Below are 23,454 nucleotides of genomic sequence, written 5' to 3'. Positions count from 1 at the left end.
TTGTCCTGGATGGTGTCGAGCTTCTCGAGTGTTGCTGGAGCTGCACTCATCCAGGCAAGTGGGGAGTGTTCCCTCACACTCCTGACTTGTGTCTTGTAGATGGTGGAGAGGCTTTGGGGAGTCAGGAGGTGAGACACTCGACACACAATACCCGGCCTCTGACCCGCCCTTGTTGCCACAGTATTTATGCGGCTGGTCCAGTTAAGTTTCTGGTCAATGGTCACCCCCAGGACGTTAATGGTGGGGGATTCGGCGATGGGAATGCCGTTGAATATCAAGGGGAGGTGTTTCGACTCACGTTCTATCCGTGAGATAAGCATAATTTTTATTATGGAGCGAGTTATTGTGATCTGTGTCATGTATGTCACCATCATGCGACGGTAATCGTCATGTAACTAACCTTCAAGCAACTCCTGTACACTGTACTTATACCCTGGAAATGCACACCCTGACCACAGGGGGCGAGCTTGTGGGAGACACTCCTCACCTGGGTTTCCAGGTATAAAAGGGGAGGTCCCACCCAGGGTCAGCACTCTTTGGTCCTGGGAATAAAGGTTAAGTTCACGTAGTGACTGTGTCTGCAGTACATGCCTCGTGTGAGTTTGTAGTAAGGGACACCACATCTGGCGACGAGAAACGGGAATCACCGAACCACGAGGATGGCCACCGGGAGCACAGAGGAACGTTACTGTGTGGGAGAGGACTGGGACGACTTCGTGGAAAGACTCCAGCAGAGTTTCGTCACGAAGGACTGGCTGGGAGCGGCAGCGGCTGACAAGCGGAGGGTGCATCTACTGACCAGTTGCGCTGATGAAAGACCTGCTCGCACCCCAAAAGCCAGTGGATAAGTCCTTTGAAGAGCTCAGCCAGCTGATCAGTGAGCATCTCAAGCCGGCAAGTAGCGTACACATGGCCCGGCACCGGTTCTACACACACCGGCGTCGGGAGGGACAAAACGTCTTGGACTTCGTTGCGGACCTGCGGCGCTTGGCCAGTCTCTGTAAGTTCACAGAGCCTGCAGGGGGGAGATGTTAAGGGATTTCTTCATTGAGGGCATTGATCATGCCGGGATTTTCAGGAAGCTCATAGAGACCAAGGACTTGACTTTAGAAGGGGCGGCATTGATAGCTCAGACCTTCATGGCAGGGGAAGAGGAGACCAAGCTAATTTACGTGCGCAGCCCTGGTCCCAACGTGGCGATGGACCAGAGAGTTAACATGGTGAACGCGGCTCGGGACCCCGCAGGCAGGCAAGGGCATTTCGAAACTGCCCAGGCAGCAACAGACTCTAGGGTGGGCCCACAACAAGGGCAATGGAAAGGGGATCGGCAATTCACGCCATCACGAGGAACAATGCGACCCGTGATAGGACCATTAACACTCACCATCAGAGTGCTTAGAAATAACCAAATGGGCAATCAGAGAGGAATGCCTGGTAACAGTCCCTTTGTTAATAACAATCTCAGCTCATGCTGGAGGTGTGGGGGTAGACATACTGCGAAAAGCTGCAGGTTCCAGCAATATACCTGTAGGATTTGTAACGTCAGTGGGCACTTGGCCAGGATGTGCAAAAAGGCTGTGGCGAGACTAATCTGCGAGACAGAGGAACCAGACGAGGGGTCTGCAATACAGGTTGATGCCTGGGGAAAAGCCATGGATGCTGAAGTTCAGCGGGTTCACGTGGCTGACGTCCACAGCTCATACACTAAAACAACACCCATGATGATGAAAGTTTTATTGAATGGCATCCCAGTGCACATGGAGCTGGATACGGGAGCTAGCCAGTCACTATGAGCACCCAACAATTTGAGAGACTATGGCCACACAGAGCTAGCAGGCCCAAACTGGAATGCATTGGGACGCAGCTACGTACTTACACCAAAGAGATCATCCCAGTGCTGGGCAGTGCAAACTTGGTGGTAACACATAATGGATCACAGAACCGGCTGCCACTCTGGATCGTCCCGGGAAATGGCCCTGCGCTCTTGGGGAGGAGTTGGCTAGCTGAGATGAATTGGAAATGGGGGGGATGTGCACGCAATTTCATCCGTAGTGCGAAATTCATGCTCGCAGGTCTTGCAAAAATTCGAGTCACTGTTTCAACCCGGTGTCGGAACGTTCAAGGGCACTAAAGTAGTGATACACATCACTCCGGACGCCAGACCAGTGCACCACAAAGCCAGAGTGGTGCTGTACGTGATGCGTGAGAAAATTGAAAGTGAACTGGACAGGCTGCTCAGAGAGGGCATAATTTCGCCTGTTGGATTCAGCGACTGGGCAAGTCTCTTTGTTCCCGTCCTCAAAGCAGATGGCTCGATCAGGATTTGTGGCGACTACAAGGCCACCATCAACCGAGTGTCGCTGCAAGACCAATATCCGCTTCCAAGAGCGGAGGACCTTTTTGCCACGCTGGCAGGTGGAAAGCTGTTCACCAAGTTGGACCTCACTTCGGCCGACATGACTCAGGAACTGGCTGAAGAATCCAAGCTTCTGACCACCATCACGACGCACAAGGGATTATTTATCTACAACAAGTGTCCGTTTGGCATTCGTTCGGCAGCAGCTATCTTTCAGAGAAACATGGAAAGCTCGCTCAAATCCCTCCCTGGAACAATCGTATTCGACATCCTTATAACGGGCCGAGACACTGAAGAACACCTCCACAACCTGGAGGGGGTGTTACGCCGACTGGAACGGGTAGGCTTGCGGCTGAAAAAGGCCAAGTGCGTGTTTTTGGCCCCAGAGGTGGAGTTTTTGGGCAGGAGGGTTGCCACAGACGGGATCCGGCCCACTGAATCAAAAACTGAGGCAATTCGCCGGGCGCCCAGGCCCGGCAACACGTCGGAGTTGCGATCATTCCTGGGTCTTTTGAACTATTTCGGGAACTTTCTGCCGAACTTAAGCACATTGTTGGAGCCGTTACACATGCTCCTCCGTAAAGGGTGTGAATGGTTTTGGGGGGACTGTCAAGAACGGGCTTTGAATAGGGCGAGGAACCTGCTGTGTTCCAACAAACTGTTGACTTTGTATGACCCCTGTAAAAAAACTGGTCTTAACATGCGATGCGTCATCCTACGGGGTTGGGTGTGTTTTGCAGCAGGGTAACGATGACGGCCGAGTCCAACCGGTGGCTTACGCCTCAAGGTCGCTCTCCCAGGCAGAGCGTGGATACAGTGCGGTCGAGAAGGAAGCACTCGCGTGTGTGTACCGTGTGAAAAAGATGCAAAGTACCTTTTCGGTAGACAGTTCGAGCTAGAGACGGACCACAAGCCATTAACATCCCTGTTGTCCGACAGCAAGGCTGTCAATGCCAATGCGTCAGCTCGCATACAGCGATGGGCTCTCACGCTGGCTGCGTATGACTACACCATACGGCACCGGCCAGGCACCGAAAATTGCGCTGACGCGCTCAGCAGGCTCCCACTGGCCACCACCGAGGGGGCAACGGAGCAAAGCGCTGAGATGGTCATGGCCGTTGAGGCTTTTGACAGTGCAGGCTCCCCCATCACAGCCTGCCAGATCAAACTCTGGACCAACAGAGACCCCTCCTATCCCTGATTAATAAATGTGTCCTGACTGGGGATTGGGCGCCCGCACACAGGGCGTGCCCAGAGGAGGTGAGACCGTTTCCGAGACGGATGGATGAGCTCTCCATCCAAGCTGACTGCCTGCTATGGGGCAGCCGGGTAGTCATGCCCCAGAAAGGAAGGGAAGCGTTCATCAGGGAACTCCACAGCGAGCACCCTGGCATCGTTTTAATGAAGGCCATTGCCCGGTCACATGTATGGTGGCTAGAGATTGACTCAGACCTGGAACACTGGGTTCGCAGGTGCACGACGTGTGCCCAGCTGGGTAATGCCCCCAGGGAGGCTCCACTCAGCCCGTGGCCCTGGCCCACCAGGCCCTAGTCATGTATTCACGTAGAATATGCGGGCCCGTTCATGGGAAAAATGTTCCTGATCATTGTTGATGCATACTCGAATGCATCATATTATGCGCGACATCCATCACCGTGGAGAGTCTGCGTACGGTTTTCGCGACCCACGGCTTGCCGGACATCCTGGTCAGCGACAATGGCCCGTGTTTTACCAGCCATGAATTCCAGGAGTTTATGTCGGGCAATGGTATCAAGCATGTCCGGACAGCGCCGTTCAAGCCGGCCTCCAATGGCCAGGCGGAACGTGCGGTCCAAGTCATGAAACACGGCATGCTACACATCCAAGGACCCTTCCTTCAGTACCGCCTATCGCGCCTCCTGCTGGCCTACAGGTCCCGCCCGCACTCGCTCACGGGAGTCCCGCCAGCGGAACTACTCATGAAACGCACGCCTAAAACGCGGCTGTCCCTCATTCACCCAGCCCTGGCAGACATTGTTGAGGGCAAGCGCCAGTCCCAAACCGAGCTCCATGATCGAAACTCAACGGGGAGGTGTGTAGAAATGGATGACCCGGTATTTGTTCTTAACCATGCTTTGGGACCCAAATGGCTTGAGGGCACTGTAATTGGCAAAGAAGGGACTCGGGTCACAGTGGTCAGACTAAACAATGGGCAGATATGCCACAAACACTTGGACCAAGTAAAGAAAAGGTTCAGCATAGACACGGAGGAAACTGAAGAAGAGCATGAGATGTCACCCACACCACTGCCAGTGGACGAGCAACGAGGACAATTCACAGCATGCACAGTCCCTGCGGCCAGCCCGGACAGGCCGGAATCACCTCAGGTGACAGAGACACGTGCCGAGGCTCAGCCACCAGAGCCACAACTGCGGCGCTCCACGAGAGAGCGCCGACCACCTGACAGACTTAACCTTTGACACAAAAAGACGTAAGGGAGGAGGTGATGTCATGTATGTAACCATCATGCAACGGTAATCGTCATGTAACTGTAACCTTCAGGCAACTCCTGTACACTGTACGTATACCCTGGAAATGCACACCCTGACCACAGGGGGCGAGCTTGTGGGAGACACTCCTCACCTGGGTTTCCAGGTATAAAAGGGGAGGTCCCACCCAGGGTCAGCACTCTTCGGTCCTGGGAATAAAGGTTACGGTCACGTCGTGACTCTGTCTGCAGTACATGCCTCGTGTGAATTTGTAGTGAGGTGCAGGGACACCACAATCTGGAATGCACGGAGACAGAGTGGGATCACCTCAGGGAACTGGCTGAGCGAGATACCTCACAGTTCAACCACAATACACGTTTCACTCGTATGCAGAGCAGACGCAGCCACCTATCCCCCATGGCCCACAATTCACTGATGCTCCCGAGACACCTTCTCTCACACAGCTGGAGGAAAAGTCAGTGACGTGGGGGAGAAGGGCATAATACTTCAGGTCCGCACACAACACACTTGGGACATAGTGAAACCCTCATCTATTGCACTGGAGAGCGTACACGAGGAGATTTACCAGGATGTTGCACTGGAGAGCGTACACAAGGAGATTTACCAGGATGCTGCACTGGAGAGGGTACAGAGGAGATTTACCAGGATGTTGCACTGGAGAGCGTACAGAGGAGATTTACCAGGATGTTGCACTGGAGAGGGTACAGAGGAGATTTACCAGGATGTTGCACTGGAGGGGGTACAGAGGAGATTTACCAGGATGTTGCACTGGAGAGCGTACAGAGGAGATTTACCAGGATGTTGCACTGGAGAGGGTACAGAGGAGATTTACCAGGATGTTGCACTGGAGAGGGTACAGAGGAGATTTACCAGGATGTTGCACTGGAGAGGGTACAGAGGAGATTTACCAGGATGTTGCACTGGAGAGGGTACAGAGGAGATTTACCAGGATGTTGCACTGGAAAGGGTACAGAGGAGATTTACCAGGATGTTGCACTGGAGAGGGTACAGAGGAGATTTACCAGGATGTTGCACTGGAGAAGGTACAGAGGAGATTTACCAGGATGTTGCACTGGAGAGAGTACAGAGGAGATTTACCAGCATGTTGCACTGGAAAGGGTACAGAGGAGATTTACCAGGATGTTGCACTGGAGAGGGTACAGAGGAGATTTACCAGGATGTTGCACTGGAGAGGGTAAAGAGGAGATTTACCAGGATGTTGCACTGGAGAGTGTACAGAGGAGATTTACCAGGATGTTGCACTGGAGAGGGTACAGAGGAGATTTACCAGGATGTTGCACTGGAGAGGGTACAGAGGAGATTTACCAGGATGTTGCCAGGACTGAAGAATTTTAGCGATGAGGAAAGATTGGATAGGCTGGGGTTGTTTACTTTGGAACAGAGGAGGCTGAGGGGAGACCTGATTGAGGTGTATAAAATGATGAGGGGCCTGGATAGAGTGGATAGGACGGACCTGTTTCCCTTGGCAGAGGGGTCAACAACCAGGGGGCACAGATTGAAAGTAATTGGGGGGAGGTTTAGAGGGGGTTTGAGGGGAAATGTCTTCACCCAGAGGGTGGTGGGGGTCTGGGGGGGAACTCACTGCCTGAAAGGGGGGTAGAGGCAGAAACCCTCACCACATTTGGATGTACACTTGAAGTGCTGTAACCTGCAGGACTACGGACCGAGAGCTGGAAAGTGGGATTCGGCTGGGTAGCTCTTGGTCGGCCGGCACAACGCGGACACGATGGGCCGAATGGCCTCCTTCCTCGCTGTAAACATCTCTGGTTCTATGATGGGACATTCCTTCCAGAAACAGGTTGGGTCCGGTGATACATGCAAGGTGAATTTGAGCTATTCCATTCATTTCACCAAACCATATTCCTCCACACTCAGATTCACATAAGTGACAAATATATCAGATGCCAGGCTGAATGCAAATAAACCTGCCCTGCCCTCATTATTCTCCAGCTCCCTCGCCCAACTCCTTCCACAAAGGTTCCAGTTTGAGATCTGGCCATAAATTAAGTATTAAATATTTCACTCACACAGCACTGAAGGAGAAGGGAATCAAAACTTATAAAATCAAAATGTCGAGTGGTTCAGGACCCAGAGAAATGTTTCTCCTCGGCACGCATCTGGGAGACACAGGGGAATTATCGACCAGATCCTGCAAATCCCCCGGGAGGACAGACACAACGTTAGTGTCCTCGACCAGGCCAACATCCCCAGCATCGAAGCACTGACCACACTCGACCAGCTCCGCTGGGCAGGGCCACATTGTCCACATGCCAGATTGGTCGCTGTACATCAGTACGTATTGACTGAGGCGTACGAAAGCACGGGCCTTACGCTAAACACCCGTAAGACAAAGGTCCTCCACCAGCCTGTCCTCACCGCACAGCACTGTCCCCCCAGTCATCGAGATCCATGGCGCGGCCCTGGACAACGTGGACCATTTCCCATACCTCGGGAGCCTCCTATCAACAAGGGCAGACATCGACGACGAGATCCAACACCGCCTCCAGTGCGCCCTTCGGCCGCCTGAGGAAGAGAGTGTTCGAAGACCAGGCGCTCAAATCTGCCACGGGGGGGTCAACAACCAGGGGCCATGGATTGAAAGTAATTGGGGGGAGGTTTAGAGGGGATTTGAGGGGAAATGTCTTCACCCAGAGGGCGGTGGGGATCTGGGGGGGGAACTCGCGGCCTGAAAGGGTGGTAGAGGCAGAAACCCTCACCACATTTAAAGGGTACTTGGGGGAAGTCAGGAGGCGATACACTCGCCACAGAATACCCAGCCTCCGACCCGCTCTTGTTGCCCGAGACACTGCCACAGGAGGTACTCCCAGTGTCAGTCCCACAAGCCTCTCACTGAAGGAGTGCAGTTTGGGCAGCTTTCCCATTCTCGCAGGTCTGCGCGTCCCTTACCTGTCTGCCGGCATGTTGATGGAGTGGAATCGTTCGTACACAGGCGCCATCTCTTCGCCTCCCTGGGCCAGCGTGCGAGCCTGCGCCTCCTCCAGTGTCAGGAGGCGGCTGGATGGAGATGGGACCAGGATAGACTTGGGCCTCAGGATGTGACTGTGTCCTGTAACCAGGGACAGAGCAGTGTTAGACCTAGACACAATCAGCAGCAGCAGAATAACAGGACGGCTTTTGGCCGCTCCTGAATCAGTGTGTGTGGGACCCGTACCCCAGTGAGAGTCAGTGTGTGTGGGACTGTATCCCAGTGAGAGTCAGTGTGCGTGGGACTGTACCCCAGTGAGAGTCAGTGTGTGTGGGACCCGTACCCCAGTGAGAGTCAGTGTGCGTGGGACCCGTACCCCAGTGAGAGTCAGTGTGTGTGGGACCTGTACCCCAGTGAGAGTCAGTGTGTGTGGGACCTGTACCCCAGTGAGAGTCAGTGTGTGTGGGACCTGTACCCCAGTGAGAGTCAGTGTGCGTGGGACCCGTACCCCAGTGAGAGTCAGTGTGTGTGTGGGACCCGTACCCCAGTGAGAGTCAGTGTGTGTGGGACCCGTACCCCAGTGAGAGTCAGTGTGCGTGGGACCCGTACCCCAGTGAGAGTCAGTGTGTGTGGGACCTGTACCCCAGTGAGAGTCAGTGTGTGTGGGACTGTACCCCAGTGAGAGTCAGTGTGTGTGGGACCCGTACCCCAGTGAGAGCCAGTGTGTGTGGGACCCGTACCCCAGTGAGAGTCAGTGTGTGTGGGACCCGTACCCCAGTGAGAGTCAGTGTGTGTGGGACCTGTACCCCAGTGAGAGTCAGTGTGTGTGGGACTGTACCCCAGTGAGAGTCAGTGTGTGTGGGACCCGTACCCCAGTGAGAGTCAGTGTGTGTGGGACCCGTACCCCAGTGAGAGTCAGTGTGCGTGGGACCCGTACCCCAGTGAGAGTCAGTGTGTGTGGGACCCGTACCCCAGTGAGAGCCAGTGTGTGTGGGACCCGTACCCCAGTGAGAGTCAGTGTGTGTGGGACCCGTACCCCAGTGAGAGTCAGTGTGTGTGGGACCTGTACCCCAGTGAGAGTCAGTGTGTGTGGGACTGTACCCCAGTGAGAGTCAGTGTGTGTGGGACTGTATCCCAGTGAGAGTCAGTGTGTGTGGGACTGTACCCCAGTGAGAGTCAGTGTGTGTGGGACTGTATCCCAGTGAGAGTCAGTGTGTGTGGGACTGTACCCCAGTGAGAGTCAGTGTGTGTGGGACCCGTACCCCAGTGAGAGTCAGTGTGTGTGGGACCCGTACCCCAGTGAGAGTCAGTGTGTGTGGGACTGTACCCCAGTGAGAGTCAGTGTGTGTGGGACTGTACCCCAGTGAGAGTCAGTGTGTGTGGGACCCATACCCCAGTGAGAGTCAGTGTGTGTGGGACTGTACCCCAGTGAGAGTCAGTGTGTGTGGGACTGTACCCAGTGAGAGTCAGTGTGTGTGGGACTGTACCCCAGTGAGAGTCAGTGTGTGTGGGACCCGTACCCCAGTGAGAGTCAGTGTGTGTGGGACCCGTACCCCAGTGAGAGTCAGTGTGTGTGGGACCCATACCCCAGTGAGAGTCAGTGTGTGTGGGACCTGTACCCCAGTGAGAGTCAGTGTGTGTGGGACTGTACCCCAGTGAGTCAGTGTGTGTGGGACCCGTACCCCAGTGAGAGTCAGTGTGTGTGGGACCCGTACCCCAGTGAGAGTCAGTGTGTGTGGGACCCGTACCCCAGTGAGAGTCAGTGTGTGTGGGACCCGTACCCCAGTGAGAGTCAGTGTGTGTGGGACACGTACCCCAGTGAGAGTCAGTGTGTGTGGGACTGTACCCCAGTGAGAGTCAGTGTGTGTGGGACCCGTACCCCAGTGAGAGTCAGTGTGTGTGGGACTGTACCCTAGTGAGAGTCAGTGTGTGTGGGACTGTACCCCAGTGAGAGTCAGTATGTGTGGGACTGTACCCCAGTGAGAGTCATTGTATGTGGCACTGTACCCCAGTGAGAGTCAGTGTGTGTGGGACCCGTACCCCAGTGAGAGTCAGTGAGTGTGGGACCCATAACCCAGTGAGAGTCAGTGTGTGTGGCACTGTACCCCAGTGAGAGTCAGTGTGAGTGGGACTGTACCCCAGTGAGAGTCAGTGTGTGTGGGACCCATACCCCAGTGAGAGTCAGTGTGTGTGGGACTGTACCCCAGTGAGAGTCAGTGTGTGTGGGACTGTACCCCAGTGAGAGTCGGTGTGTGTGGGACCCATACCCCAGTGAGAGTCAGTGTGTGTGGGACTGTACCCCAGTGAGAGTCAGTGTGTGTGGGACCCGTACCCCAGTGAGAGTAGCTGTGTGTGGGACTGTACCCCAGTGAGAGTCAGTGTGTGTGGGACCCGTACCTCAGTGAGAGTCAGTGTGTGTGGGACTGTACCCCAGTGAGAGTCAGTGTGTGTGGGACTGTACCCCAGTGAGAGTCAGTGTGTGTGGGACCCGTACCCCAGTGAGAGTAGGTGTGTGTGGGACCTGTACCCCAGTGAGAGTCAGTGTGTGTGGGACCCGTACCCCAGTGAGAGTCAGTGTGTGTGGGACCCGTACCCCAGTGAGAGTCAGTGTGTGTGGGACCCGTACCCCAGTGAGAGTCAGTGTGTGTGGGACCCGTACCCCAGTGAGAGTCAGTGTGTGTGGGACCTGTACCCCAGTGAGAGTCAGTGTGTGTGGGACCCGTACCCCAGTGAGAGTCAGTGTGTGTGGGACTGTACCCCAATGAGAGTCAGTGTGTGTGGGACCTGTACCCCAGTGAGAGTCAGTGTGTGTGGGACCCGTACCCCAGTGAGAGTCAGTGTGTGTGGGACCCGTACCCCAGTGAGAGTCAGTGTGTGTGGGACTGTACCCCAGTGAGAGTCAGTGTGTGTGGGACCCGTACCCCAGTGAGAGTCAGTGTGTGTGGGACCCGTACCCCAGTGAGAGTCAGTGTGTGTGGGACTGTACCCCAATGAGAGTCAGTGTGTGTGGGACTGTACCCCAGTGAGAGTCAGTGTGTGTGGGACTGTACCCCAATGAGAGTCAGTGTGTGTGGGACTGTACCCCAGTGAGAGTCAGTGTGTGTGGGACCCGTACCCCAGTGAGAGTCAGTGTGTGTGGGACCCGTACACCCGTGAGAGTCAGCACTTTCAGGAGAGGAGAGAAAGCCGGGCTGTTTCTTCCCGTTGCAAGAGGCTGGTGGTAAGCGATTAAGCGCGTAGCTGGCGAGTCTGAGTGCGAGCAGAGTGGTTAAGCAGAGATTGCTGCGTTGAAAGCTCGCAAAGATTCACAAGCAGCAAGGGGAATCTGCAGATGAAGCTAATGCCAGTCTGTCCCAGCCTGGGGCACAGACCTGATCTGTTACCTTCCGTGCAGCACCCTTCAAATCCATCCAATGCTGCTTTCCCAGGTGACGGACACCTGTACTTACCCAGATCCCAGAGCGACACAAAATCACCACTGGTCAGCGAACCGCGCACACAGGGACCGAAAAATCCTGGACACAATCAAATATCACAGGCCTGAAACACAGAGAGACACCGACACACCCTACAGCACTTAGTCAATCAGTTCTACAACCTCGGGTTAGCTACAGAGTAAAGCTCCCTCTACACTGTCCCATCAAACACTCCCAGGGCAGGTACAGGGGGTTAGATACAGAGTAAAGCTCCCTCTACACTGTCCCATCAAACACTCCCAGGGCAGGTACAGCACGGGTTTAGATACAGAGTAAAGCTCCCGCTACACTGTCCCATCAAACACTCCCAGGGCAGGTACAGGGGGTTAGATACAGAGTAAAGCTCCCTCTACACTGTCCCATCAAACACTCCCAGGGCAGGTACAGGGGGTTAGATACAGAGTAAAGCTCCCTCTACACTGGCCCATCAAACACTCCCAGGGCAGGTACAGCACGGGGTTAGATACAGAGTAAAGCTCCCTCTACACTGTCCCATCAAGCACTCCCGGGGCAGGTACAGGGGGTTAGATACAGAGTAAAGCTCCCTCTACACTGTCCCATCAAACACTCCCAGGGCAGGTACAGGGGGTTAGATACAGAGTAAAGCTCTCTCTACACTGTCCCATCAAACACTCCCAGGGCAGGTACAGGGGGTTAGATACAGAGTAAAGCTCCCTCAACACTGTCCTATCAAACAATCCCAGGGCAGGTACAGGGGGTTAGATACAGAGTAAAGCTCCCTCTACATTGTCCCATCAAACACTCCCAGGGCAGGTACAGGGGGTTAGATACAGAGTAAAGCTCCCTCTACACTGTCCCGTCAAACACTCCCAGGGCAGGTACAGGGGGTTAGATACAGAGTAAAGCTCCCTCGACACTGTCCCATCAAACACTCCCAGGGCAGATACAGGGGGTTAGATACAGAGTCACAAGATGAAGTGACATGGGGGAACCAGCATGGTCCTGTGCTATGAATACGTCACGTCTAACAAAGCTGGTTAAGTTTTTTGCGGGGTAACCCATGTGCTTGATAAAGGAATGTCTACAGCTGTTATTTACCGGGATTTCAATTGCTTACCAACATTGCCCAGAGATCTTGGACTGCGATATTTGCAAGGTTCAGGGAAATACGCCATGGATTTGTTGCAAAATGAAAATTTATTTCAAGTAATATTTTTACAGCTTTCAGAGATCGGCGCCCTGCGACCCCTTATACCCACAGCAGCATCATCGAATCAAAGAAAGTTACAGCATTCCAGCCCATCGTGTCCGTGTTGCCCCGGCCGACCAACAGCTACCCAGCCTAATCCCACTTTCCAGCTCTCGGTCCATAGCCCTGCAGGTTACAGCACTTCAAGTGTACATCCAAATGTGGTGAGGGTTTCTGCCTCTACCCCCCTTTCAGGCAGTGAGTTCCCCCCCAGACCCCCACCACCCTCTGGGTGTCGACATTTCCCCTCAAACCCCCTCTAAACCTCCCCCCAATTACTTTCAATCCACGCCCCCTGGTTGTTGACCCCTCTGCCAAGGGAAACAGGTCCGTCCTATCCACTCTATCCAGGCCCCTCATCATTTTATACACCTCAATCAGGTCTCCCCTCAGCCTCCTCTGTTCCAAAGTAAACAACCCCAGCCTATCCAATCTTTCCTCATCGCTAAAATTCTCCAGTCCTGAAACATCCTGGTAAATCTCCTCTGTACCCTCTCCAGTGCAACATCCTGGTAAATCTCCTCTGTACCCTCTCCAGTGCAACATCCTGGTAAATCTCCTCTGTACCCTCTCCAGTGTAACATCCTGGTAAATCTCCTCTGTACCCTCTCCAGTGCAATCACATCCTTCCTGTAATGTGGTGACCAGAACTGCACGCAGTACTCCAGCTGTGGCCTAATCAGTGTTTTATACAGTTCAAGCATAACCTCCCTGCTCTTGTATTCTCTGCCTCGGCCAATAAAGGCAAGTATTCCGTATGCCTTCTTAACCACCTTATCCACCTGGCCTGCTACCTTCAGAGATCTGTGGACCTGCACTCCAAGGTCCCTTTGTTCCTCTACACTTCTCAGTGTCCGACCATTTAATGTGGATTCCCTTGCCTTGTTAGCCCTCCCCAAACGCATTACCTCACACTTCTCCGAAGTGAATTCCATTTGCCCCTGCTCTGCCCACCTGACCAGTTGATCGATATCTTCCTGCAGTCCCCAGCTTCCTTCATTACACAACCTATTTTACTATCATCTGCAAACTTCTTGATCATATCTCCAACATTCAAGTCTAAATATATATATAACACAAAAGTTAAGGGACCTAATACTGAGCCCTGCAGAACAGCAGTCTTCAGTCTGAGAGGTAACTTTGCCCCGAAGTCCCTGGGGTCTGGTTGTTTGCCCAGTCGGAGCATTAGTTGCTGGGCTACCTGCGATGTAGGTACATGGGTGTCACAGCAGCTCAGGGGGTTTACAACATGCTCGCTCTCGCCTCGCAGTCAGAAGGTCGTGGGTTCCAGCCGCCAGAGCCCCATAACCGAGGCCAACACTCCCAGTGGCAAGACCAAGGGAGCGCTACACTGTCGGAGGGGCAATAAGGAGGGAGCGCCGTACTGCGCTGTCGGAGGGGCAGTACTGAGGGAGCGCCGCACTGTCGGAGGGGCAGTACTGAGGGAGCGCCGCACTGTCGGAGGGGCGGTACTGAGGGAGCGCCGCACTGTCGGAGGGGCGGTACTGAGGGAGCGCCGAACTGTCGGAGGGGCAGGACTGAGGGAGCGCCGCACTGTCGGAGGGGCAGTACTGAGAGAGCACCGTACTGCGCTGTCGGAGGGGCAGTACTGAGGGAGCGCCGCACTGTCGGAGGGGCGGGACTGAGGGAGCGCCGCACTGTCGGAGGGGCGGTACTGAGGGAGCGCCGCACTGTCGGAGGGGCGGTACTGAGGGAGTGCCGCACTGTCGGAGGGGCAGTACTGAGGGAGTGCCGCACTGTCGGAGGGGCGGTACTGAGGGAGTGCCGCACTGTCGGAGGGGCAATACTGAGAGAGTGCCACACTGTCGGAGGGGCAGTACTGAGGGAGCGCCGCACTGTCGGAGGGGCAGTACTGAGGGAGTGCCGCACTGTCGGAGGGGCCATCTTTCGGACGAGACATTAAACCGAGGCCCTGTCTGCTCCGCAGATCGAAGTAAAAGCTCCCGGGGACTCGGGGAATCAGGGAGTACAATTTATATTCGGCAGCAACATCAGGGGAGACTGGTTGTTCAAACAAACGGAATTTTATTGGGGAGTTATGTGGGCGAATGTACAAGTGAAGAGTGCGGGGAAAGCCCGAGAGCTCTCTCTGCGCAGAGGGAGCCAGGACGTGGGGCGATTAAAGTTCCTGTTCCGTTCCCCAGTTGCTTTGACCATGGGGAGGGGATTGGGAAAGTCCGACTGGCCTCGCGCAGCATGCGGGTCACCACGCGAGCCTCTCGCTGTGTTGGCAAGTCCGTCGGTCAGCGAGCGTCGGTCTCTGGCTTGTCAGGGCTCAGGCGCCTCATCCTCCTCCGTCCCTGTCGCGGGATCCGCGCCCTGCTGTGCCTTGTTCATGGCCTCCTCCAGCGTCAGCAGCCTGCGACACTCCGAAGGTACACACGACAGTTTGCGAGCTGGCATCGAGGCTCCGGACTCTGAGGCTGTAATGGCCAAAACACCTTCTTACCTTTCGGTTCAAGGGGAGACGGTGCCATGGAGCCAGGGCTCAGCGTCCTTTCCTGCTCATGGGTCACTGCGTGAACTATCATCCCCGACCCCACAACCCCCCGACACCCCGCACCCCAACACTCGCCCATCAATCATTCCCCGGCACGGGACTGCGCACCACGGAACAGGATCGTTCCCGTACCCCAGTGAGAGTCAGTGTGTGTGGGACTGTACCCCAGTGAGAGTCAGTGTGTGTGGGACTGTACCCCAGTGAGAGTCAGTGTGTGTGGGACTGTACCCCAGTGAGAGTCAGTGTGTGTGGGACTGTACCCCAGTGAGAGTCAGTGTGTGTGGGACTGTACCCCAGTGAGAGTCAGTGTGTGTGGGACTGTACCCCAGTGAGAGTCAGTGTGTGTGGGACTGTACCCCAGTGAGAGTCAGTGTGTGTGGGACTGTACCCCAGTGAGAGTCAGTGTGTGTGGGACTGTACCCCAGTGAGAGTCAGTGTGTGTGTGGAACCCGTACCCCAGTGAGAGTCAGTGTGTGTGGGACCCGTACCCCAGTGAGAGTCGGTGTGTGTGGGACACGTACCCCAGTGAGAGTCAGTGTGTGTGGGACCCGTACCCCAGTGAGAGTCAGTGTGTGTGCGACCCGTACCCCAGTGAGAGTCGGTGTGTGTGGGACACGTACCCCAGTGAGAGTCAGTGTGTGTGGGACCCGTACCCCAGTGAGAGTCAGTGTGTGTGGGACCCGTACCCCAGTGAGAGTCAGTGTGTGTGGGACCCGTACCCCAGTGAGAGTCAGTGTGTGTGGGTCTGTACCCCAGTGAGAGTCAGTGTGTGTGGGACCCGGACCCCAGTGAGAGTCAGTGTTTGTGAGACATTCAGGAGGAGGCCCATTCAGCCCCTCGAGCCTGTTACACAGGAACAGGAGGAGGCATATTCAGCCCCTCGAACCTGTTACACATGAACAGGGAGAGGCCCATTCAGCCCCTCGAGCCTGTTACACAGGAACAGGAGGAGGCCCATTCAGCCCCTCGAGCCTGTCACACAGGAACAGGAGGAGGCCCATTCAGCTCCTCGAGCCTGTTACACAGGAACAGGGGGAGGCCCATTCAGCCCCTCGAGCCTGTTACACAGGAACAGGGGGAGGCCCATTCAGCACCTCGAGCCTGTTACACAAGAACAGGAGGAGGCCCATTCAGCCCCTCGAGCCTGTCACACAGGAACAGGAGGAGGCCCATTCAGCCCCTCGAGCCTGTTACACAGGAACAGGAGGAGGCCCATTCAGCCCCTCGAGCCTGTTACACAGGAACAGGAGGAGGCCCATTCAGCCCCTCGAGCCTGTTACACAGGAACAGGAGGGGGCCCATTCAGCCCCTCGAGCCTGTTACACAGGAACAGGAGGGGGCCCATTCAGCCCCTCGAGCCTGTTACACAGGAACAGAGGGAGGCCCATTCATTGCCCGGCTGATCTGTTGCTCAGCACGATGTCACGTTGAGTCTTGTCGCTCTTACCGGTGCTGTCCTTTCCCACTGAGCTGAACTTGTCACTGAAGAGGATGTCCACGTGACTGAGCAGGAATTCCACGACCACCGACTGAATCCGCACCTCCCGGAACGCGTCTGTCCCAGTGAATCCCACCGACTCGATCTCCTTGGAGCTGAGAGAGACATGGGAAGCAAGATCAAAGGAGACCCTGCGATTCTCCAACTCTTCACCCCACCCCCCACCGCACCTCGACCCTCCCACTACTGGGGTACGGGTCCCACACACACTGACTCTCACTGGGGTACGGGTCTCACACACACTGACTGTCACTGGGGTACGGGTCCCACACACACTGACTCTCACTGGGGTACAGTCCCACACACACAGACTCTCACTGGGGTACAGGTCCCACACACACTGACTCTCACTGGGGTACAGGTCCCACACACACTGACTCTCACTGGGGTACAGTCCCACACACACAGACTCTCACTGGGGTACGGGTCTCACACACACTGACTGTCACTGGGGTACGGGTCCCACACACACAGACTCTCACTGGGGTACAGGTCCCACACACACTGACTCTCACTGGGGTACAGTCCCACTCACACCGACTCTCACTGGGGTACGGGTCCCACACACACTGACTCTCACTGGGGTACGGGTCCCACACACACTGACTCTCACTGGGGTACGGGTCCCACAACCACTGACTCTCACTGGGGTACGGGTCCCACAACCACTGACTCTCACTGGGGTACGGGTCCCACACACACTGACTCTCACTGGGGTACGGGTCCCACACACACTGACTCTCACTGGGGTACGGGTCCCACACACACTGACTCTCACTGGGGTACGGGTCCCACACACACTGACTCTCACTGGGGTACAGTCCCACACACACTGACTCTCACTGGGGTACAGTCACACACACACTGACTCTCACTGGGGTACGCGTCCCACACACACTGACTCTCACTGGGGTACGGGTCCCACACACACTGACTCTCACTGGGGTACAGGTCCCACACACACTGACTCTCACTGGGGTACAGTCCCACTCACACCGACTCTCACTGGGGTACGGGTCCCACACACACTGACTCTCACTGGGGTACGGGTCCCACACACACTGACTCTCACTGGGGTACGGGTCCCACAACCACTGACTCTCACTGGGGTACGGGTCCCACAACCACTGACTCTCACTGGGGTACGGGTCCCACACACACCGACTCTCACTGGGGTACGGGTCCCACACACACTGACTCTCACTGGGGTACGGGTCCCACACACACTGACTCTCACTGGGGTACGGGTCCCACACACACTGACTCTCACTGGGGTACAGTCCCACACACACTGACTCTCACTGGGGTACAGTCACACACACACTGACTCTCACTGGGGTACGCGTCCCACACACACTGACTCTCACTGGGGTACGGGTCCCACACACACTGACTCTCACTGGGGTACGGGTCCCACACACACTGACTCTCACTTGGGTACGGGTCCCACACACCTTACTCTCACTGGGGTACAGTCCCACACACACTGACTCTCACTGGGGTACGGGTCCCACACACACTGACTCTCACTGGGGTACAGTCCCACACACACTGACTCTCACTGGGGTACGGTTCCACACACACTGACTCTCACTGGGGTACAGTCCCACACACACTGACTCTCACTGGGGTACGGGTCCCACACACACTGACTCTCACTGAGGTACGGGTCCCACACACACTGACTCTCACTGGGGTATGGGTCCCACACACACTGACTCTCACCAGGGTACAGTCCCACACACACTGACTCTCACTGGGGTACGGGTCCTACACACACTGACTCTCACTGGGGTACAGGTCCCACACGCACTGACTCTCACTGGGGTACAGTCCCACACACACTGACTCTCACTGGGGTATGGGTCCCACACACACTGACTCTCACTGGGGTACAGGTCCCACACACACTGACTCTCACTGGGGTACAGTCCCACACACACTGACTCTCACTGGGGTACAGGTCCCACACACACTGACTCTCACTGGGGTACAGGTCCCACACACACTGACTCTCACTGGGGTACAGTCCCACACACACTTACTCTCACTGGGGTACAGTCCCACACACACTGACTCTCACTGGGGTACAGTCCCACACACACTGACTCTCACTGGGGTACGGGTCCCACACACCAAAGGAGGGAGGTGTATACGGGATGGATGGAGTGAGGAAGGGCTGGGTGGAAGTGTCGAAGGGATGGAGGGAATGTAGCAGGGACAGAGGGAGGTGTAGAAAATACAGATGGTGGTATAGAAGGGACCGGTGAGGTGATGTATAATGGACGGATGATGGTATATAAGTGATGGAGGGAGATATACCAGCAATGGATGGAGATGTAGAATGGATGGAGGAGGTGTAGACGGGGTGGAGGGAGGTGTCGACAGGACCGATGCCCGTGAGGGAGGTGTAGACAGGGTCGATGCCCGTGAGTGGGGTGTAGACCGGGTCGATGCCCGTGAGGGGGGTGTAGACAGGACCGATGCCCGTGAGGGGGGTGTAGACAGGACCGATGCCCGTGAGGAGGGGTACACAGGACTGATGCCCGTGATGGGGGTGTAGACAGGGTCGATGCCCGTGAGGGGGGTGTAGACAGAGTCGATGCCCGTGAGGGGGGTGTAGACAGAGTCGATGCCCGTGAGGGGGTGTAGACAGGACCGATGCCCGTGAGGGGGGTGTAGACGGGACCGATGCCCGTGAGGGGGGTGTAGACGGGACCGATGCCCGTGAGGGGGGTGTAGACGGGACCGATGCCCGTGAGGGGGGTGTAGACGGGACCGATGCCCGTGAGGGGGGTGTAGACGGGACCGATGCCCGTGAGGGGGGTGTAGACGGGACCGATGCCCGTGAGGGGGGTGTAGACGGGACCGATGCCCGTGAGGGGGGTGTAGACGGGACCGATGCCCGTGAGGGGGGTGTAGACGGGACCGATGACCGTGAGGGGGGTGTAGACGGGACCGATGCCCGTGAGGGGGGGTACACAGGACTGATGCCCGTGAGGGGGGGTACACAGGACTGATGCCCGCGCATCATACCCGCGCTTTGGCTCACCGCAGTAGATTGGGGGCCCAGACGATGGCGAGGTTCTTGACATGCATGCTGGTGACGGGGCTGTGCTGGGCCAAGGAGGCCAAGTGTCTCAGGAGGCACTGCAGTGTCCTGCCGGGAGAAACAGAGTCAGTGCTCGGGTCCAGTCATCACAGAGCCGATCCCTCGGGCCACACGGTGAGTTGTCCCAACGCCGGCCCCGAAGGCTCTGCGGTGAGTCATCCCAGTGCTGCCCACTAGGGCCACGGGTCCAGTCGTCCCAGAGCTGACCACTCGTCCCCACGGGTCCAGTCGTCCCAGAGCTGACCCCTAGGCCCAGGGGTCCAGTCGTTGCAGAGCCGACTCCTCAGGCTCCACATGGAACGGGGTGGGCGGGTGGGACGGGGGAGGGGGGGAAGAGAGTGTTGGGGGGGAGGGGAAGTGTCGGTGGGGAGGGGGGAGTGTCGGCGGGGGCGGGGGGAGTGTCGGGGGGGATGGGAGAGTGTCGGGGGGGGGAGGGGGGAGTGTCGGGGGGGGAGGGGGGAGTGTCGGGGGGGAGGGGGGAGTGTCGGGGGGGAGGGGGGAGTGTCGGGGGGGAGGGGGGAGTGTCGGGGGGGGAGGGGGGAGTGTCGGGGGGGGAGGGGGGAGTGTCGGGGGGGGAGGGGGGAGTGTCGGGGGGGGAGGGGGGAGTGTCGGGGGGGAGGGGGGAGTGTCGGGGGGGAGGGGGGAGTGTCGGGAGGGAGGGGGGAGTGTCGGGGGGAGGGGGAGTGTCGGGGGGGAGGGGGGAGTGTCGGGGGGGAGGGGGGAAGTGTCGGTGGGGGGGGGGGAGAGGGAGTGTCGGGGGAGAGGGAGTGTCGGGGGGGAGGGGGGAGTGTCGGGGGGGAGGGGGGGAGTGTCGGGGGGGAGGGGGGAGTGTCGGGGGGGAGGGGGGAGAGGGAGTGTCGGGGGAGAGGGAGTGTCGGGGGAGAGGGAGTGTCGGGGGAGAGGGAGTGTCGGGGGAGAGGGAGTGTCGGGGAGAGGGAGTGTCGGGGGAGAGGGAGTGTCGGGGGAGAGGGAGTGTCGGGGGAGAGGGAGTGTCGGGGGAGAGGGAGTGTCGGGGGGAGAGGGAGTGTCGGGGGAGAGGGAGTGTCGGGGGAGAGGGAGTGTCGGGGGAGAGGGAGTGTCGGGGGAGAGGGAGTGTCGGGGGAGAGGGAGTGTCGGGGGGGAGGGAGTGTCGGGGGGGAGGGAGTGTCGGGGGGGAGGGAGTGTCGGGGGGGAGGGAGTGTCGGGGGGGAGGGAGTGTCGGGGGGGAGGGAGTGTCGGGGGGGAGGGAGTGTCGGGGGAGAGGGAGTGTCGGGGGGAGAGGGAGTGTCGGGGGAGAGGGGAGTGTCGGGGGAGAGGGAGTGTCGGGGGAGAGGGAGTGTCGGGGGAGAGGGAGTGTCGGGGGAGAGGGAGTGTCGGGGGGGAGGGAGTGTCGGGGGGGGGAGTGTCGGGGGGGGGAGTGTCGGGGGGGGGGGGGGAGTGTCGGGGAGGGGGGAGTGTCGGGGGGGGAGGGGGGAGTGTCGGGGGGGAGGGGGGAGTGTCGGGGGGAGGGGGGAGTGTCGGGGGGGAGGGGGGAGTGTCGGGGGGGAGGGGGGAGTGTCGGGGGGGAGGGAGTGTCGGGGGGGAGGGAGTGTCGGGGGGGGGGGAGTGTCGGGGGGGGGGGGAGTGTCGGGGGGGGGGGGAGTGTCGGGGGGGGGAGGGGGGGGGAGTGTCGGGGGGGGGGGAGTGTCGGGGGGGAGGGGGGAGTGTCGGGGGGAGGGGGGAGTGTCGGGGGGGAGGGGGGAGTGTCGGGGGGGAGGGGGGAGTGTCGGGGGGGAGGGGGAGTGTCGGGGGGGAGGGGGGAGTGTCGGGGGGGAGGGGGGAGTGTCGGGGGGGAGGGGGGAGTGTCGGGGGGGAGGGGGGAGTGTCGGGGGGGAGGGGGAGTGTCGGGGGGGAGGGGGGAGTGTCGGGGGGGAGGGGGGAGTGTCGGGGGGGAGGGGGGAGTGTCGGGGGGGAGGGGGGAGTGTCGGGGGGAGGGGGGAGTGTCGGGGGGGAGGGGGGAGTGTCGGGGGGGAGGGGGGAGTGTCGGGGGGGAGGGGGGGAGTGTCGGGGGGGAGGGGGGAGTGTCGGGGGGAAGGGGGGAGTGTCGGGGGGAAGGGGGAGTGTCGGGGGGGAGGGGGAGTGTCGGGGGGGAGGGGGGAGTGTCGGGGGGGAGGGGGGAGTGTCGGGGGGAGGGGGGAGTGTCGGGGGGGGGGGGAGTGTCGGGGGGGGGGAGTGTCGGGGGGGGGGGAGTGTCGGGGGGGAGGGGGGAGTGTCGGGGGGGAGGGGGGAGTGTCGGGGGGGAGGGAGTGTCGGGGGGGAGGGAGTGTCGGGGGGGAGGGAGTGTCGGGGGGGAGGGAGTGTCGGGGGGGAGGGAGTGTCGGGGGGGAGGGAGTGTCGGGGGGGAGGGAGTGTCGGGGGGAGGGAGTGTCGGGGGGGAGGGAGTGTCGGGGGGAGGGAGTGTCGGGGGGAGGGGAGTGTCGGGGGGGAGGGGGGAGTGTCGGGGGGGAGGGGGGAGTGTCGGGGGGGAGGGGGGAGTGTCGGGGGGGAGGGGGGAGTGTCGGGGGGGGGGGGAGTGTCGGGGGGGGGGGGGAGTGTCGGGGGGGAGGGGGGAGTGTCGGGGGGGGAGGGGGAGTGTCGGGGGGGAGGGGGGAGGGGGGAGTGTCGGGGGGAGAGGGAGTGTCGGGGGGAGAGGGAGTGTCGGGGGAAGGGGAGTGTCGGGGGGGAGGGAGTGTCGGGGGGGGAGGGAGTGTCGGGGGGGAGGGAGTGTCGGGGGGGAGGGAGTGTCGGGGGGGAGGGAGTGTCGGGGGGAGGGGAGTGTCGGGGGGGGGAGGGGGAGTGTCGGGGGGGAGGGGGGAGTGTCGGGGGGGAGGGGGGGAGTGTCGGGGGGGGGGGGGAGTGTCGGGGGGGGAGGGGGGAGTGTCGGGGGGAGGGGGGAGTGTCGGGGGGGAGGGGGGAGTGTCGGGGGGGAGGGGAGGGGGGAGTGTCGGGGGGGAGGGAGTGTCGGGGGGGAGGGAGTGTCGGGGGGAGGGAGTCGGGGGGAGTGTCGGGGGGGAGGGGGGAGTGTCGGGGGGGGGGGGAGTGTCGGGGGGGAGGGGGGAGTGTCGGGGGGGAGGGGGGAGTGTCGGGGGGGAGGGGGGGGTGTGCGGGGGGAGGGGGGTGTCGGGGGGGAGGGGGGGGTGTCGGGGGGGAGGGGGGAGTGTCGGGGGGGAGGGGGAGGGGGAGTGTCGGGGGGGGGAGGGAGTGTCGGGGGGGGGGGAGTGTCGGGGGGGAGGGGGAGTGTCGGGGGGGAGGGGGAGTGTCGGGGGGGAGGGGGAGTGTCGGGGGGGAGGGGGGGTGTGGGGGGGGGGGGAGGGGGGGGGAGTGTCGGGGGGGAGGGGGGGGAGTGTCGGGGGGGAGGGGGGATGTCGGGGGGGAGGGGGGAGTGTCGGGGGGGAGGGGGGAGTGTCGGGGGGGAGGGGAGGGGGGGGGAGGGGGGAGTGTCGGGGGGGAGGGGGGAGTGTCGGGGCGGGAGGGGGGAGTGTCGGGGGGGAGGGGGAGTGTCGGGGGGGAGGGAGTGTCGGGGGGGAGGGGGAGTGTCGGGGGGGAGGGAGTGTCGGGGGGGAGGGGAGTGTCGGGGGGGAGGGAGTGTCGGGGGGGAGGGAGTGTCGGGGGGGAGGGAGTGTCGGGGGGGAGGGGAGTGTCGGGGGGGAGGGAGTGTCGGGGGGAGGGGGAGTGTCGGGGGGGAGGGGGAGTGTCGGGGGGGAGGGAGTGTCGGGGGGAGGGGGGAGTGTCGGGGGGGAGGGGGGGAGTGTCGGGGGGGAGGGGGGAGTGTCGGGGGGAGGGGGGAGTGTCGGGGGGGAGGGGGGAGTGTCGGGGGGGGGGGGGAGTGTCGGGGGGGGGGGGGGGAA

At 59.4% G+C, this 23,454-nt stretch overlaps 1 protein-coding gene across 1 annotated transcript in view; it reads right to left on the bottom strand.

Annotated features, from left to right (window-relative positions):
- Positions 1-19,905, bottom strand: part of LOC139241266 (rho GTPase-activating protein 33-like) — a 35,341-nt gene extending 15,436 nt beyond the window's left edge. The window contains exons 1-4 of the mRNA XM_070869915.1: positions 19,817-19,905; positions 19,550-19,657; positions 16,447-16,592; positions 7,774-7,933 (exon numbers count right to left, since the gene is read on the bottom strand). Of these exons, the coding sequence (XP_070726016.1) occupies positions 7,774-7,933; positions 16,447-16,592; positions 19,550-19,657; positions 19,817-19,905 (503 nt within the window). The remainder of the gene's footprint in view (positions 1-7,773; positions 7,934-16,446; positions 16,593-19,549; positions 19,658-19,816) is intronic.
- Positions 19,906-23,454: the final 3,549 nt, after the last annotated feature.

This window comes from Pristiophorus japonicus, unplaced genomic scaffold, assembly GCF_044704955.1.
Source record: "Pristiophorus japonicus isolate sPriJap1 unplaced genomic scaffold, sPriJap1.hap1 HAP1_SCAFFOLD_1015, whole genome shotgun sequence".
NCBI classification, from domain to species: domain Eukaryota; kingdom Metazoa; phylum Chordata; class Chondrichthyes; family Pristiophoridae; genus Pristiophorus; species Pristiophorus japonicus.
Note: the sequence above shows the minus strand (reverse complement) of the source record. Positions and strands in the feature narration are given on the sequence as shown.